The following is a 16,463-nucleotide window of genomic DNA, read 5'->3' on the forward strand; positions in this document are numbered from 1 at the left end:
AAAGCCAGCTGGTTTAAGGCCTTCACCAATTCCGTCGAACCCTTGGCACACAGTCTATGGATTATATAGCAGAATTATAACCCAATCAGGGATGCACAAATATACAGGTGATTGGCTACCAAATAAAGTGATCTAGGGAACTCACTTCCAAAATGTTGTCAAGAGTTTAAGGTTTTGGTAATGTAAAACCGACCTAGCTATGACCCCATAGTGAAGAAGGATTTGGCAGAGTTCCCCGCAGGTTAGCGAAGCAAAGACGTTTTGTAGGCTAAGCGTATATAATTTCCAGTGTGATTGGTGAAGTTTAGTGCATAAAGAGTCAGGAAATTAAAGTGGCATCAATTGGGGAGCCAAGAAACAATATGAACAAGGCAAGGGGAAAGTCCTGGATAAAAACGAGTGGCCAATGGAGAAGGCAGATGGAAAGAAATGGTCGTGAGTTCCAATCATTTATGGTAGGCTAGTCGAAATTAATTCAAGACAGGTTCCTGCAGAGGTAAGGAGGTTACGGGGTTAAAAGGTTAGGGGATGTCAGTAAAAGTGCTCAAGGTTTGGACAGATACTACTTCCCTAGAATCTGAGGAAGAGTTTTAGGTGGGGAGGAGTTTGTAGCAGTCCCAAGGGGAGATGCAGGTTGGTGACGAGTCAAAGTGGTACAAAGATGTATAGGTATTTTTTCCCCAGAGGCAAAGTGATGGGAGGGGCAGGTGTTGGGTGGCATGCGAGGTGATACTTTGATCTGAATGAATGTGTGTGCAGGAGGGGGAGAGAAGACGGAGGTTAGAGACAAGTTAAACTGAATGCTATAATAGGACAGCAAGGAGGAATGCATTGAAGTTAAGATACAGAAAATGGGCACGTTAAAGACCAGAAAGGTTACAGCATAAAGGAAATGGGAGACATGACGCTACTGCTCCGATGTAACAAGTTGTGGTTAAAGTAGTCAATAGCAAGGTCCATATGCATAAGACCAACAGTAATTTCTACCTTCCCTTGACATGTAAATGTTGGTTCAAGCATGTCGTTTAAGGCAGGACTAGGGGGAATGTGGCTGCACTGGGAATGAATGCAAAGCAGCAGTGAATGACTTGCAAGTTATGCTCTAGCTCCACCGACCGCCATAAAAGGGAGAAGTTCAGGAATTATTTCACTAAAAGGAATTATGCAAAATGTCTGTAGAAGTGCAAAGTAGTAGATAATCAAATGCTGTGCCAAGTACTCTGGCAGCAAGTGCTGCCAAATAAAGAAAGTTTTCACTGTGTTACTCCCTAGAAACAAGTAGGTAACAGGAATTGAAGTCAGTACTCACATACTGCATTAAGGACCATCAAAATCCAAGTTAAAGGTTCTTTATTAAGGCCATGCGCTGCCCCATTACAGTACTTCAAATCACTGTACATTTACCTTGTGAAAACACAGTCTGCATTTTCTAGTACAAAAAGAAAACTAAAATTGTTCCAGGAATGTAGAGAAAGTCAACTTAAATAATGAAGTGCACCATAATTACTGCTGCACTGCAGTCATTTCTGCATTTCCGTATAGGCTTGTTTCTTAAATAACTATCCTGTCTTCAGAACACACAATATAAAGAGCAACTGAAAATGTCCATTGTTACTGGGAATAGCCTGCAGGCATCGGATAACCTATCAGAGGTTGAGGAGCGGGTGCAGCGGGTGTCGAAGAGGGAGCAGGAGGAGCAGCTGTAGCGGGAGGAGGAGCATAACTGTACTGCTGGTTCATGCCTGGCTGCTGGCCCATGCCTGGTTGTTGGTTCATGCCTGGCTGCTGGCCCATGCCTGGTGGTTGGTTCATGCCTGGCGGTTGGTTCATGCCCGGCTGCTGGCCCATGCCAAGTGGTTGGTTCATGCCCGGCTGCTGGCCCATGCCAAGTGGTTGGTTCATGCCCGGCTGCTGGCCCATGCCAAGTGGTTGTTGGTTCATGCCTGGCTGCTGGCCCATGCCAAGTGGTTGGTTCATGCCCGGCTGCTGGTTCATTCCATTAAGCATGCTCCCGAATTGTTGGTTCCCAAATCCATTTTGATATGCAGGGGCTTGATTGGGTGGTTGGAATCTTCCTTGCATGCCATTGGCGCCAAAATTATTATTTCCAAAGCCACCGCCATTTCCAAAGTTTGATGCGCCACCAAAACCATTCTGAGGTTTTGAGTTGAAGTCCCTTTTTGGACCACTGCTAAATCCACGGTTGTAGTTGTCCCCATCTCTACCGCCACTAAATCCACCACCTCTTCTGCCAGTCGAATATCTGTCACGCCGATCATCTCTCATGCCTCTACCGCCTCGATAACGACCTAAAATTGGAGAAATGTGTCACTATAGATACCGCAAGTTGGTGAAAAGTATAGCAACTTGTTCTAGGCCAATTACGCAGAGCACTGAATCACAGCAGTAATAACAAACTTGATACTGAATTCTAAGCCAATGTTATGCATCCTCCAATACAGACGGCCAACAATTACACGATTTTCCAAAACTGAGGCAGCGCATTACTAAGATCAAAATTCCCAACCTTTAATACCAGGGAAGCCATACAGGTTGCAGAATCAGAAAGCTAACATTACAATAGTTTGTGTAGACCCATTCTTAAAATACGTACATATATACACTCGAAAGTGGATTATAAACCAACCATTCGTAATTTAAAAGGGTGCACAAAAAGTTTCTTACCGCCTTCAACCAGTTGCAGCAATTTAGGGTTGATTTGCTGGTTAGCTTCTCGAAGAACAGCAATTAAGTCATGAGCTTGCTTTGTGTTGTTGGGTGTAAAAAAGGTGTAAGCTGTACCCGTTTTGCTACTACGGGCTGTTCTTCCAATTCGATGGATATAGTCCTCTGATGAGTTTGGGTAGTCATAATTGATGACAAATTTCACATCTTCCACATCTGAAAAATGATGCAGCGTGGCAAACCGCAACATACAAGGTTTTGCACACCACAAGCCAGACCAAGAATATAAGTTAGAGAAAAACATTTTCATGAGGCATCGGGTCCTGTAAGAACATTTGTTAGCCATTTCTGTGCGAAATTAACCAACACCCAATGAGCCACACCCATCCACCCAATAAAGGATTTAAACCTTACCATTTAATTATGCATTCCCATTCAGAAGTTCCCCAACAGATAGTCAAATGACATCTGAAAGCTTCTCCGCAGTAGCCACTAGCCCTCAGCAGCCTCTTCATGTGCTTATTAGAGGACCGTACAGGAAACAATTGACAAGGTCCAACCTACACATTCATCAGAAGCTCAGAAACGGGCTTCACTGCTAGTCTTGCCAAGACCAAACTGCGAAAACAAAACCCCACCCCCCAAAAGGGAAAGTTGTTTTCATGCACAGTGAGTCTGTCTAGGCAAGCTCTTCCAAGAAGCCAGGGTTCACTTGAGAATGTGTCTCTGGCAGGTCTTGACATGACTACTACCGTTTGGGTGAGGGAGGATGTTGGCGGTCGCTGCGTTCCCTTCCTAAAGTGAAAAGTGATTCCCTTTAACACATGTGCCAGTACTCACCAATTAGTAAAAGGCCTTGTATATTTGGCTAGCTGCTGACCCCATTTTAAACAAATGTCATGCGGGTTTGAATTGTAACATTTCAAAGTCACGGACCCTAGATCTCCAAAGTTCACATGCATCAGTACTGCCCCATGGAAACCATGCAAAGCATGAGAACATGAATACCAGGGCAAAGTGAACCTTTCCATGACAGAAGAACTTATAGGGTAGTAGGTAGGCTGCCTTTTGAAGACTACTGGCACACAATGCTTTCAGCTTTTCACCTCTCTATTTGACTGGAAGCAGCCAGCCGATCAATCCACTAGTCCTCCATCCCCTCGAGTCGATTGGATTGTCATGCCTAGGCCTTGCCACAAAGACTGCACCTTTATGTGAAAAGAAACTCAGAAATGGAAAAGTTAAAGAAAGCAGCAACTTTCTTTAAAGAAATTTTTAAAACCTTAAGTAATTGGGATCCTTCATACTAACCTAAACCTCTGGATGCAACATCTGTAGCAATCAGAATTGGAGCTTTGCCATGTTTGAATTCTGAAAAATAAATACAATTGTTTTACACTTTCCGCACACATGTTGAAGCTGGTTAGAAAATGGGGAGAGTTCTGTGGCAAACCAGATTCCAGATGAAGCGTGCAGCTAAAATCTAGACAAAGTTGCTCTAGTGATATGTCCCTTCTTACCACCGTCAGCCCAACACTAAGAAATGGGAAATGAGCACTTAGCGCTGTTGAACCATAGCTTTGGTTACCCCCCCCCCCACCTGCCAGCCCTCAACTTATAATTCCCGGGATCCTCGTCGGACACAAACCGACTAAGAAAGCAGGCCAGTGATCAAGCAAACCAATGTCTCAGTGCTCCCTAGACTATATGTTCATGGTATGCACCCGCAGGTAGCAAACAAAACCTGAACGACTGATCACCAAAACTAACCCTGCTCAATGTATGTACACCATTGGCCCAAGATGCTTCCCTACGGATACAGACAAGCACGGACGACCCACAATCCATGTCCAGTCCCCTCAGAACTACTAAGCCCATGGACCATGCAAATTGTACATATGCAAATAGTGGAGCCTGCTATGAAGCATGGTATATCGTAGCCACCTTGAGGTTTTTCTCCAAAAACATTACATACCATTCAGAACCCAATCTCGTTCCTGCTGGCTTTTGTCACCATGAATACCCATCGCAGGCCATCTAAATAAAAATTTAGAAAGTTAGGAGGCTGGTTGAATGAAAGCAGGCAACTCAACGATCGGAAGAGAAAAACGTTCATTACAAAAAGTAAGTTTTGCCACCTCATGCCAACTATCTGCCATTGCATATCTGGTAATAGTGATGGGAATGGAGCGATGTCTTAAGGTGTGGCCAAGCAATCGCAACATGGTTAGATTGAATGTGTGTATAAAGACCAGGCTAGCTTGCAAGAGTGGGCGGTGAGATTGCCGATTTGCGCGAATCCAGCTTCTCCTAGCCAAAACCCAAATAGTTTTGCTGCTGCCCTCAAGTACTCCGTGCCCCAAATACCATTATCCTGCAAAGTTAGCACGAGGCCCAAGAGTACAAAAGGAAAATGCGTAAGTGTGCTGTTGAATACAATCACCCACAAGTTAGAACCTTAGAAGAAATATTGCATTTACCCATCTCTTCTCATTTTTCTGGTGAGCTCATCACATCGACGTTTAGTTTCTGTAAAAATGATTGTTTTGTTCTCCTTCTCACTCATAATTTCCTCCATCAACCTGAGAAGCCTAGAAGGGAAGGAAAAAAAGGGGGGTTGTGCCACTTGTAGTTTGCAAGCACAGCAAGACAAGCTACTGCTCCAGTTTAAAAAAACTGGAGTGAAGGTTTCAACAAAACGCGCTAGTCAAGTTATGCCAAACATCGAAATTGATAAGCAGTAAAAATATTTATGTTTTAACTACTAGAGTAGCACCAAGCTAGATCAAATGCTGCCAAGTTTGTTTGTTGCGACAAGGGAAAGGTATTGCCGGGTATTGACGCAGTGGTAACTGCCTAATGTTAAAGGCATACGATATCTGTTTACAGGACGGTGAATTACTCGAATACGCACACACTTCTGAATCAAGTTGCTGAAGGCGGACCTGTTGAAGTCACACAACTAGCGTTTATAGCCTCAATTAACCCATACCTCTCAGAAGACCGCTTTGGAGAAAAAAAACGGCAGGAAGTTCAATGCCATTACAATGCAATGAATCTCAGGGGTTAAAGCATTGCAAAATAGTGGCCCAACACCCCTAACATACGATTATAGTTTATGGTATGTGTGGTACATTCAACAGCAAAAAAAGATATGCAGCACTGCATTGGATGTTGAATTTAACAGCCACTACTCACGGGTCACCATCATTTGGCACAGTAATGTAGTTTTCTGGTTAGTATATATGGTTTTAAGTGGGTGCCATAGTGGAGTCGAGCTGCTTTAAGAAGACCAGCCGTACACCGGTTTAGCAGTTGACGTCAAATTTGGTGATCTCAGTTCACATTTAATTATGTAGAAAACCCCATCGAGTCTTTTATTTATTGTGCAGTTGTAAGGCGCTGGGCACAAAAACACAAATACAAGAGGGGTAAGTGCTAGAGATTCCAGAGGAGGAAGTGCCACCAGAGAACCTGGCAGACAGCACTATTAAGGAGTGGTAACCTACAGATTAGATGCAGGCCAGTGAGTGCGCCAAGACAAATGCTGGGTGGCAGAGGCTGAATGCCAGGACCCACGAGCTTCAGCTCAAGGGAGGGGGGAGGGGTGTGCCAGAGGGAACCAGCGGGGGAGAGATCCACCAGTTCGCTGCTTAGAGAAGCGCTTCACGAGCAGAGGTGGAAGGATGTAAAGATCTGGGAGAGCATTTGGCAAGAGCAAGTTGTAGATAGTGTGGTGCCCGGCCCAAGACATGGTCTGTGTGCAAATCTCATACTGCAATATGTAGTAATACACATGTCCCATAAGGGCCATCATGGGGGGCTCCAGTAGTCTCTGGATTCTTGCATGCTACCCCTATATGGTATCCTGCTGTCATTGGGTTGGCTCCCAAAAGCTAATTTTTGTTGCTACCCATCAACTACTTACAACACTTACTTTTCATCTTTCTCACTATCCCCACAGACATCCACAATCTGAAGAATATTATGGTTTGCACTCAGTTCCATTGCACCTATATTGATGTGAATATAGTCTTTTAAGAAGTCTTCAGCCAGTTGCCGGACTTCACGGGGCCAAGTAGCACTCCACATCAAGGTCTGACGGTCAGGCTGAGTAGGAGAAAAAAAAACAAGTCTTTAATAGAATGTCGAATGTAAAGTTGTACTACACCTTTTTTTAGTGTACACGGGCAAATACTTACTCTGATCTGGTCCACGATTTTACGAATTTGGGGTTCAAACCCCATGTCGAGCATTCGGTCAGCTTCATCAAGCACCAAATATGTGCATCTTTTGAGATTCGTTTTTCCAACTTCTAAAAAGTCGATCAATCTCCCAGGCGTGGCTATGCATATCTCGACCCCTGAAAAAGTAGCCAGTCACAATTAATGCCACGTTTACAATGCACATATTCATCCCAAATAAACCTCGGATGTTGGGTCATGGCCGTCGCCCCCTGTAGTACGTTTGGGACAGGTTGACCATTTCTCAGCTACAGTGTTGAAGGGTTTACAACAACGCGCATGCACTATCGGTAACATTACCCAGCGATTAGACTAGGGCCAGTCCTGACAACGAAAAAAGCATGTGGATTGTGGGACCTGGATTTGATTCTTGTGGGTTGTACATTGCAATTGCCACATACAAAGAAATATCTCATTTACTGGTTTAAATAATGTTTACCCCTTTCGAGATCACGGATCTGAGGGCCCTTTGGTGCACCACCATAAATACAAGTTGACTTTAAACGACATGCGCGGCCATAGTCAGCTGCCACTTGCTGCACTTGTTGGGCCAGTTCGCGTGTTGGTGCCAGCACCAATACCTGGAAAAGAAAATGTTCAGCGAGGAGTCAGGACCTGGCGATCACCCAATAAAACGAGTCGTCCACCATTCCCAGCTCTACTCTGAAATTGAGCGTTCGATATACATAGCAAGTACCTGTGCAACATAAAGAATCCACTATGCCCAAAAACACCCTGTGGTATCTGGGCGCATTACAAGACAGCTTAGTAGGCACAAGATACATTAATACATCATAACGAAGGTACGAAGATACATACATCATAATGAGAAGGCAGGTAGTGGAATACGGTGTATACATTTTAAATGCATACAGAGATGCAGGACACTTTACATCGAATCAAAGTTACCAGTGGAGCAAGTTAACGGTTAGTCGAACGAGGAGTAGCTAGGTTGGGGGTACTCTAGCAATTTAGGTAGTGGTATCATTTGTGAGGAGCCATTTTTTGGTGTATGACCTGAAGCTATGGAAAGCTTGTGTAGTGCATAGATTGAGGGGAGCGCATTCCAGGCTAGGGCTGTATTGTACAGGGGAAGCTGGTGCCTCCAGCTTTTTTGGGTTAAAGTGTTGGGTAGTAATGCAAAAGGGGTTAGCTGATCTCGTAGGTTTTAGCGAAGTTTAGGATCGTTTTGTCTTTCAAGTACTTGGAGCAGCATTGAGGCAGTTGTGGGGAAATGGAGACTAGTTAAAGTAGATTCTGTCCTGAATTAAGAGCCATTTATGGTTACTCGTTTCAGAAATGTGGCCTCTCCTTGGAATACTCCTTGGTACTCAAGGCATTGCTTTGCAAGGTTTGGAGTCATTACTTGTTTATTTGCCCCTGCATAGTGTTGCAATAATCAAGTTTAGACAGGATTAGAGCTCACTAGCATGATGCAGCCGATGGTAGAGGTAGGCTTTACAGGCATTAGTTTGCATGTGTGGGCAGTCGCCGATGCAGTTGCATTAACTTGTTTCCTATGGTTCAAGGCGGTCCAGGTAGAAGCCCAAGGTTTGTTTCCTTGGCAGTTTTGAGTGTTCCAATCTATGTTGAAGGATATGTATTTCTATGTTGAAGGATATGTATTTCTATGTCGAAGGATATGTATTTTGGGTTCAGCTTACTGATGTTGGTCCCTAGGATTAGGCTTTTCAGTCTTCCCGTCATTCAAAGGCTATGGGTAACCATCCAGGCCTGAATGACGAGGTACATTTAGTAGGGCGGGCATTGTCAGTCACCAGATAACGGTATCAGTATACGAGTGTCAGCTGTATAATTTGAGTAAATGACACCCAGGCGGTCCAATTAGTCGAATAGAGTTTTGGAAAATACTCTATACAATGTGGGAGAGATAAGAGCCTTGCAGCACTCCACATGGACTAGGTGTGGTGCCCGCAGCATCAGATAAAATTTAATCCAGTGCAGCCTCTAGTGAGAAGTTGGCCGCTAGAGTTTAAGCGTTCAAAGTATATTGTGGTCCACCAGGGCGAAGCTGGCAGAGCGGTCCAACAAAAGTAGTGTGCATTGTCGATTCTCATTTTGGTCCATTTGTGTTTTCAAATCAATTAGGCTAGATGCTGTTCCACGAAGAGGCCTAAACCAGATAAGTTATTGGTCTCGAGGTAAGTCTGTATTTGGATATATGCTGCCTTGTCGATGATTTGAAGTATAAAGGGGACTGTTGATATAGGTCTAGTTTGTAGCGATGGTGGGGTCAAGAGTAGCTTTTACTAAAAGTACCTAGGCGTTTGAGATTTATAGTTACTGGACATGATTTGAAGGAAGAATTTAGTTATGGGCAGTCTCTGGCTGCATCTTTAATTTGTGCAGGGCATATGTTGCCTTGGTATCGAAGCTTTGAGGCTATGATTTTTTTACCTCTGGTGTAGCAACTTGGGCGAATTTGAATTCTTGTAGCGTAAAGGGAGATGTTGTCCGGGGCTATAGGCGATTCTAGTTTCAGAATTCCAAATAGTTCCTTGATGCTATAGCATTCTGAATCCGGTCTTAAGTTAATGTTAAGCTCCAATGATCTCGGCTTTGTAGCCAGGGGAGATCTTCGGTTACGTTATAATTGGTTTCCCATTTCCCTTGTTCCAAGCCCAAGCTCAGGTGTGGGGTGTACCAGAGATTAGCTTTTAGGCTTGCTCTAGCAAGTTTCAGTGGGGGAAATTGTCTAAGGCATTGGCCATGGCATTAATTAAGTTTAAGTCTTCAGAGATGGTGGATTTCAGTATTGGGATGAGGATAGGAGTCAGCTTCTCGGCTGTGATGTTGCACTGAGTAGTAGGGGAGGCATGATAGCTTTATTTGCAGGTCGATTAGTAGCGATGGTAAAGGAGATAAGTGAATGGTTGGTCCAAGACTGGGGTTCAATAGCAGTTATTGCTGTGGCGCAGTAATGGGCAGCCAGTCTAGCGTTCTTCCCTTCACATGGGTGGGTTGGCTAATCCTTTGCATGAAGTAGACTTCAAATAAAACTTCCGCCAGTGATTTAGTACCCTGGTCTTTAGGGTCAGCGAAGCCTAGGTGAAGGTTGTGTTGTCTGCGAGTAGCGTAATGATGTCTTCCTCAAAGTCCCCAGTAGGGACAGATGATCTTGTATAGCAGATGGATATTAAGTGTTTGAATGAGAGGTCACTAGTTTAACTGAGTTCACAGGATGGGAGAATGATGGCGGTCGAAGGAATGAGTGCTAAATTGGCCTGAGCTATAAAGGAATGAGTGTCAAGTGGGCCTGAGCTATAAAGGCAACCCCTTCGCCTTTTGAAGTTTCCCTAGCCACTCGAATTATAGTGTAGGTACTCATTGATTAGGTCTAGCAGCATGTGCAACGCGGATCTTGCATACCCGACAGCAACGGATTTAGTAGTCGAAACCCATTTTAGAGTAAAACTCGGGGCGAATATGCCAGTGAATGCAGCGGCATTAAGTGGCTACAATAAATTAGGGTCTACTTGTGTATAAGCGCGTTATAATGCCACATTATATATCTAGCGTGGTGTTCTCAAATGAATTCCTCGTAAGCATGCTTTTGAAAAGGCCTCATCTCATATCTTGTGGCAGATAAGGTAACTGCAATAGCCCTAAACTAACATTAACTTCGACAGGTAGCGCTACATATAAATACAGATTCCCGGTGTCACAAAGAACCAGTACAAATATCGCTAGCTGTCTTGGTACACGTAATATTGCCATCTCACATTAACATTCACTGTATCGATAGACGCAATCAAACAAGGCTCAACCATAAGACTGCCAACTCGCCCACACACTGAATATAAGTACTTACGATGGGTCCATCACCACGTTGTAGGAATGGTTGGTGGTTTATGTGTATTATACCAGGCAACAAATACTAAAACAAAAAAAAGTCACAGGTCAATATTTCAGACTTTACAAAAACTGCCAACATGAGATGAATAGCTCTGCTCCATATCCTCCGCCAAATGCAGCAAGCCAGTGGGGCGGGTCAACCATCTATACCCGAGGGTAGTTGTGACCATGCACTCTACGTGTCGTTATAAAGCATGATCCAAGTATAGCATTGCAGGCGAGCTCAAATGTTACACACCAAACAACGGCACAACACGTACTTACAGAAAGTGTTTTGCCTGATCCGGTTTGTGCCACTCCAACCATGTCAAGACCACTTAACGCAACAGGAAAGCCCTGTGCCTGGATAGCCGTTGGTTCTGTAAAATTCTGTCTTTGGATTTCTGCCATTAGGTTATCTGAAAGAAATGCTCAAAAATAAATCCTTTGGAGCTGGAGCAAAGGGAATCTGACAACGAGAACTTTGCATAAAGCTGAAATTATGTAACCCACTCATCTCGCCAGTGTAAAACATACACTGGCGGTCAAACTCCCAGCCAAAACAAATCATAGACACTCATGCAGTCAGTACCCTTGCTAACACAAACATCAATTTAACCAACCCACCCGGGTAAGATACTTGGTCCATACTCGGTGGCCACGCCCACCTGGTGCCTTCCTGCTTGCCACTGTTTCCCTACTTAAGGAGCCTTCTAAGCTTCTTTTCCTTTGCAGATGGGGGGCAGGTACAAGTGGATCTAGGTCACCTGGCCTAAGCCCCGCCCACCTGGTATCTTCCTGCCTGCTTTTTCACCACACAGCAAGCCCCGCCCACCCGGTGCCTTCCTTCACCATCACTGTCTTGTGGCCAGGCCAATGCTGGATTTGACTTTTATGGACTTCATTCACGGTGCGTCACTCAACTCTCATGCTGGACTTCCTTTGCCTCTTGTACTCATGGTGACCCTGAATCATGCTGTTCCCATATTCATCTTGTATCCTGGCTTGCAACTATGTGTTACTACTGACTTCTGCAATTGTATTTGCTCTCCATGCTTGCTTCTCCACTCTTGTGGACTGCTTAATCTCTCCTCTCCTTTCCCTTCTCCCTTTTCCCATCTCCTCCCCTTTCTTTCTTCTATGTACTTACTCTATCAGAATTGTCTCTGGACCTAATATGATAGCAACCTCGTCCGTTTCCTCCACCCTCCCATTACTGTTTTTTCCTCCCCACCAGCAATATCTGAAATGTCGTCAGGCCTAGTACGGTAGTCGCCTGTGTGTTTCCTTCCCACTCTCCCTCCTGTTAATTTCACATCCTTACCTTTCATGGCCTGAGAGAAAGTGGTTGTATTTTCCCTTGTTCCCTCCCTTTAAGCGTTTTGAAACACATTGTGTATAGACGCTATATAAATAAACGATCATATAGTGTGCCCCATCCACACCCTGGCCTACATCCCCATCCCAAATTCCAGTAATCGATATCAACCTCTACCCGCCACCAATCACCTGAAAATCAGCCACAAAAAAAAAAAATTCCAGTGTCACAGATACCACTGTTCAAAACACCATTTGAGCTGTGCTGGTGACTAAGCTCCAATGTGACAACACATGCCTCTAGGATGGGGGGCAGGTGCCTATATCCAAGTGCCTGGAATATCCCCATGTTTGCAAACACATGGCATATGGCAGCACCCAAAACTAAACAGCAAGCCATAAACTAAGCAGCGTTGCATAAACTGCTATGCAAGGTTGTAGGTTTGCCAATTAAATGGCTAGCTATCCATTCAAGTTACCCACTTCAATGAAAACGCAGCTCTGCATTCCTCCCGCCCCATGCAAGTTCAAAGGGACTAGTGCCGCAGTAATCGTCTCCCTCAAGTGCTAGCCTGCGTTGGAGTTATGGGGAATATTTTATTTTTCAAATTAATGAAAACCAGCCAGAAGTAATCGGGATGCTTTCCTTTACAGTATTGCTACCATAGTGTAACTAAAGTTGAGATCCAGTTATATTTTGTTGGGGAAGACGCCAACATTGACTAGTTAACGTACATCACATGTCCAAATGCTTTTGATGGCCATGAGTAAAGTAAGTGACAACTCGAGCTACAGGTTGAGCCGAATTTTATAGCATTTGCAGGATTGACCCTTCAAGAATGGCTTACTTCAGCGGTACACAATGCTGTATTGATGCTCTAACATCTCAACTTTACTAATCCAATGCGTTTGCTAAGCAAGTACATTTTAATTAGCAAACTTTGTTAACACTTTTGAAATCTCATTTTATGACTCGAAAAAGGCAGTATACCCGAGTGATTTTTAAAATTGTACAAGTGCCATATGCTCACAGCCTCAAGGGGGGGTGCATTATGCACTAAAAGTTCAATAAATGGTATTTTGTTAAGTTCACAAGTACATAGTGAATTACATTTCAACTTCTGCACAATAGAAACAATTGAATAGTGAAACCAGTAAGGGGCATTGACCGCAGGTCCACCCACCAAGCAACCTGGCAGGAAGTTTTCTGTAGCCAACAAGCATTCTCTACAGACGCCTTGCCGAGGGAGCTATGCTAATACATTTCTAACAGGCTCTACATATCCGTTGGGTCTGTGGGACGCAGAAAGTGCAGTGGGTAGGCACTGGGTGTCCCCCTCAATCATGTGCATCCAGTTGCGTAAACGTGTGCAGCCAACTTCAAATCAAGTAAATCTCGTTAGGATTTCGATAGTGACCTGCCATGCATGGTTGTAACATACCTGGAAAACTCGCTTCATAAAAATTGAACACTGGTGCAGGACAATTACGGCCCCTAACAGTGATTTCCTTGGTTCTTCTGAATTGTTCAATTTCCGGCTACAAAACAAAAGATCGATTAATATTGGTTTACGTAATCAAGCCATGAACGTTAAAATTGGCTATTGACGAGCGACCAACAAAGGGCAGTACAAATAAGTGTCATGTCAAACAACTCGTGGCAGCCAGACTAGTAACCCCTCATAAATATTAATAGTGTACAGGGAGAGCAAAGGCATCTCGACCCACATACTAGGAGGGACATGCAATATTAAAGGACTTACTACAGTACGCCTGGCCACGTCGGGGTGTATTTGGTAGAAGTTCTTTTCAAACTTGGGTAATTCGTCCAGGTTCCATTTTCGCTTCATTAGTTTCTCGCCCGGGTTTCCAAATTTCTTCCCCCCCATCGATCCACCTCCACCACCCCTACTTCCCCCAAATCGAGGACCACCGCCCATTCTGGTGAGAACAAAAAAAAAGTCCGTTAGAATAGGTGGTTAGATCTATAAGACTCCCGCCCCTCCCCACCAAGCAGCACCGATGGTTAAGAGTTAACCAATACAAACGAACACCAGTGACCCGCTACATAACTAACGGGACCGATAATCAAGATACCATACTGCGGCCCGCTAACCTCCAGAAACACAGGGCCCACAAACCAGGGTAACTTGGGGCATGGTTCCCATTATTGCTTGAACACCCAACACCAGCTTCGTCACAAAGCACCACGTTGACCATTACCATCCGATAATGTGACGAGGAAGTTTACTAGGAGTAATTAATCGCAATAGCACTCAAATTGTGTCATATCTAAATGACGGTCAGGCAGGCCAGTAAAAGGCCCTGCGCGTCGAACACTCCAAAATAAAACTAAATAATGTTCACTTGTAGAGGACAATAACTAGCAGACAAAAAAAATCATCAAAAGAAAATAAAGCGATTAGCAGCCAGTCGGCTCGTGGGACCAATTTTGGTAATCAAAATTGGCCGCCCCCATTCCTGTAAACGACCGTACAAAACAAAAACATCGATGAGGAAAACCTTCTGCATGTAACGCAACGCGATTCAACCAATGGCTCACGACTTCCTCAACAATCCCAAATGATGCAACAAAAACACTCTTGAAATGCAGGCCGGATAACAGCACTCCCACATCGTGTCACAGAAACCGGAGTGAGGTCAGTGGAAAAATACTGACAAGGTCCCTCCTTCACATCACGATGCGACAACCCGCCACTTCACCCAAGAGAGCGCTGTCCGGTGGGCACCGCCGTCTATTCTTTAATGCGCCACAGCAAAATACCTCCCACACTTTACAACTGTCTTCTAGAACCAGCATCAGTTTTACAATCACAGCGGAACAAAGGAACCGGCCGGCATTTTGTCCGTCTCGCAGCACAGCCGCCTCATGGCACCACCATTTTGAACGGTCCGTGTGCCCACTCCCCCCCGCCCCTTTCCCCAACACACTTGTCTTCGTATAACATTCGTGAAATGGCGGCTTTGAAATCAACAAAAAAAAAAAATACGTAGGTGGTTTTTGGAAGCCAGGAATAAACAGAAAATAAGCCCGTTACTTAAGATATACACAATTCCATTGTTAAATAGGATTTTAGCGCTGCTTTTATCTAAAGGTGGCCGCCCGATACTTACGATCTTTCTCTGCCGCGGTCTCTACCGTTGGTATATCCAGGCATCGCGCTTGTTTAAATAAGCGATTTAAAAATTAGAGACGGTTGTTACGCTTGATGATAAAAGCTTGGGTTTGTTTTTCTTCGTCACGGGCAGGTGATTGCGACCGCAAAACGGAGACTTTGATGACCTGGCGTTACAAGGGGAAAAGGAAGAGGGGAGAGAGAACCGAACAGAGCGCCGGCTTTATAAAGAGAGGGAGAAAAGCCGGCTGCACCGCCCAAAAAAGCCGGTTGCCGGGTAGTGACGTCAACCAGATCCATCCGCCAGCGACGATGATTGGCCTTAGGATCGGGTGTTGGGCGGGGATAAGTTAGAGTGACATGGAGGGGAAAAAAATCAACTGCGTAGGTCAGTGTAAAGAAAGAAGGGCGAGATAAAAGGCGGACAAAAGTCTTCCCTTCCTCTTTGAGACTTACTTGGTGTTATGTAAAAATGGCCGCCATTTGTAAACTGCAGTATTTATCAAAGGCAACAATGAACATGTCAATACTATTGTTTGAATATGAACAGGTTTGCAAACATGAATTAATTCGTTATCACGGTTTAGCTAAGTATTTTTAAGTGTTTTTAAGGGATTAAACATCGAATTTCATATTTTGTTCAAAACGACTGCAACTGTTTTGTATCCCTGTGCTACGTGTTAAGGTTTTCTCCTTTCGGAGTTAGTACTTGAGATAAACAACCAGCACAAGGATTTGTTTCTGTCTTAAGTACGTGTGTCCTATTGTGGAGCAGTCAAGGTGTTAGGATAGGCAGAACTGTCAGTTGGATCCTTTTATGCTCCAAGGCAGTCATGATGGATTCTTGTATGTCACTCTGCACACTCTAAACATCACGTGACACGCCGTTACAACAGCCCTTGTTTATTGTAGCAGTTAATGTTAATTTTAAAGATATTTATAGCACCATGACCATCACCAACATAGTTGGGCTCCAGGTGCTCATGCAGATCTGTAAACAAAAGGTGGTGGGGTTGGGGGTTAGTGGGTGAAGAGGGCGTAGGAAAGTGAGAGGTGCATAGCTCTCAACTCACACGCATTTGGCGGGTGTCACCTGCCTTGTAAAGGGCGGACTCACCCGGCAAGCCTTCTGCACGCCCATTCATTCCAATGGGTGTCTCACCCGCCGAAAACAAAATCGGGTGATTTCACCCGCCTTTGCGACACAAATGGTTGAGGGCTATGG

General features: G+C 44.5%; 1 protein-coding gene across 1 annotated transcript; it reads right to left on the reverse strand.

Moving 5' to 3' along the window:
* Nucleotides 1–1,333: 1,333 nt before the first annotated feature.
* DDX5 (DEAD-box helicase 5) lies at nucleotides 1,334–15,711 on the reverse strand. Its single transcript, XM_069655011.1, has 13 exons — nucleotides 15,237–15,711; nucleotides 13,865–14,042; nucleotides 13,544–13,640; nucleotides 11,070–11,203; nucleotides 10,762–10,827; nucleotides 7,369–7,510; nucleotides 6,888–7,048; nucleotides 6,623–6,795; nucleotides 5,166–5,276; nucleotides 4,661–4,722; nucleotides 3,997–4,056; nucleotides 2,686–2,901; nucleotides 1,334–2,309 (listed from the first exon to the last, which is right to left on the reverse strand). Exons 1-13 carry the CDS (start codon nucleotides 15,278–15,280, stop codon nucleotides 1,612–1,614), a joined length of 2,142 nt encoding a protein of 713 aa, XP_069511112.1. The 5' UTR covers nucleotides 15,281–15,711; the 3' UTR covers nucleotides 1,334–1,611.
* Between the last annotated feature and the right edge of the window lie 752 nt (nucleotides 15,712–16,463).

The sequence above is a fragment of the Ambystoma mexicanum genome, chromosome 3q (assembly GCF_040938575.1).
Source record: "Ambystoma mexicanum isolate Mex_15411 chromosome 3q, UKY_AmexF1_1, whole genome shotgun sequence".
Taxonomy (NCBI): Eukaryota; Metazoa; Chordata; class Amphibia; order Caudata; family Ambystomatidae; genus Ambystoma; species Ambystoma mexicanum.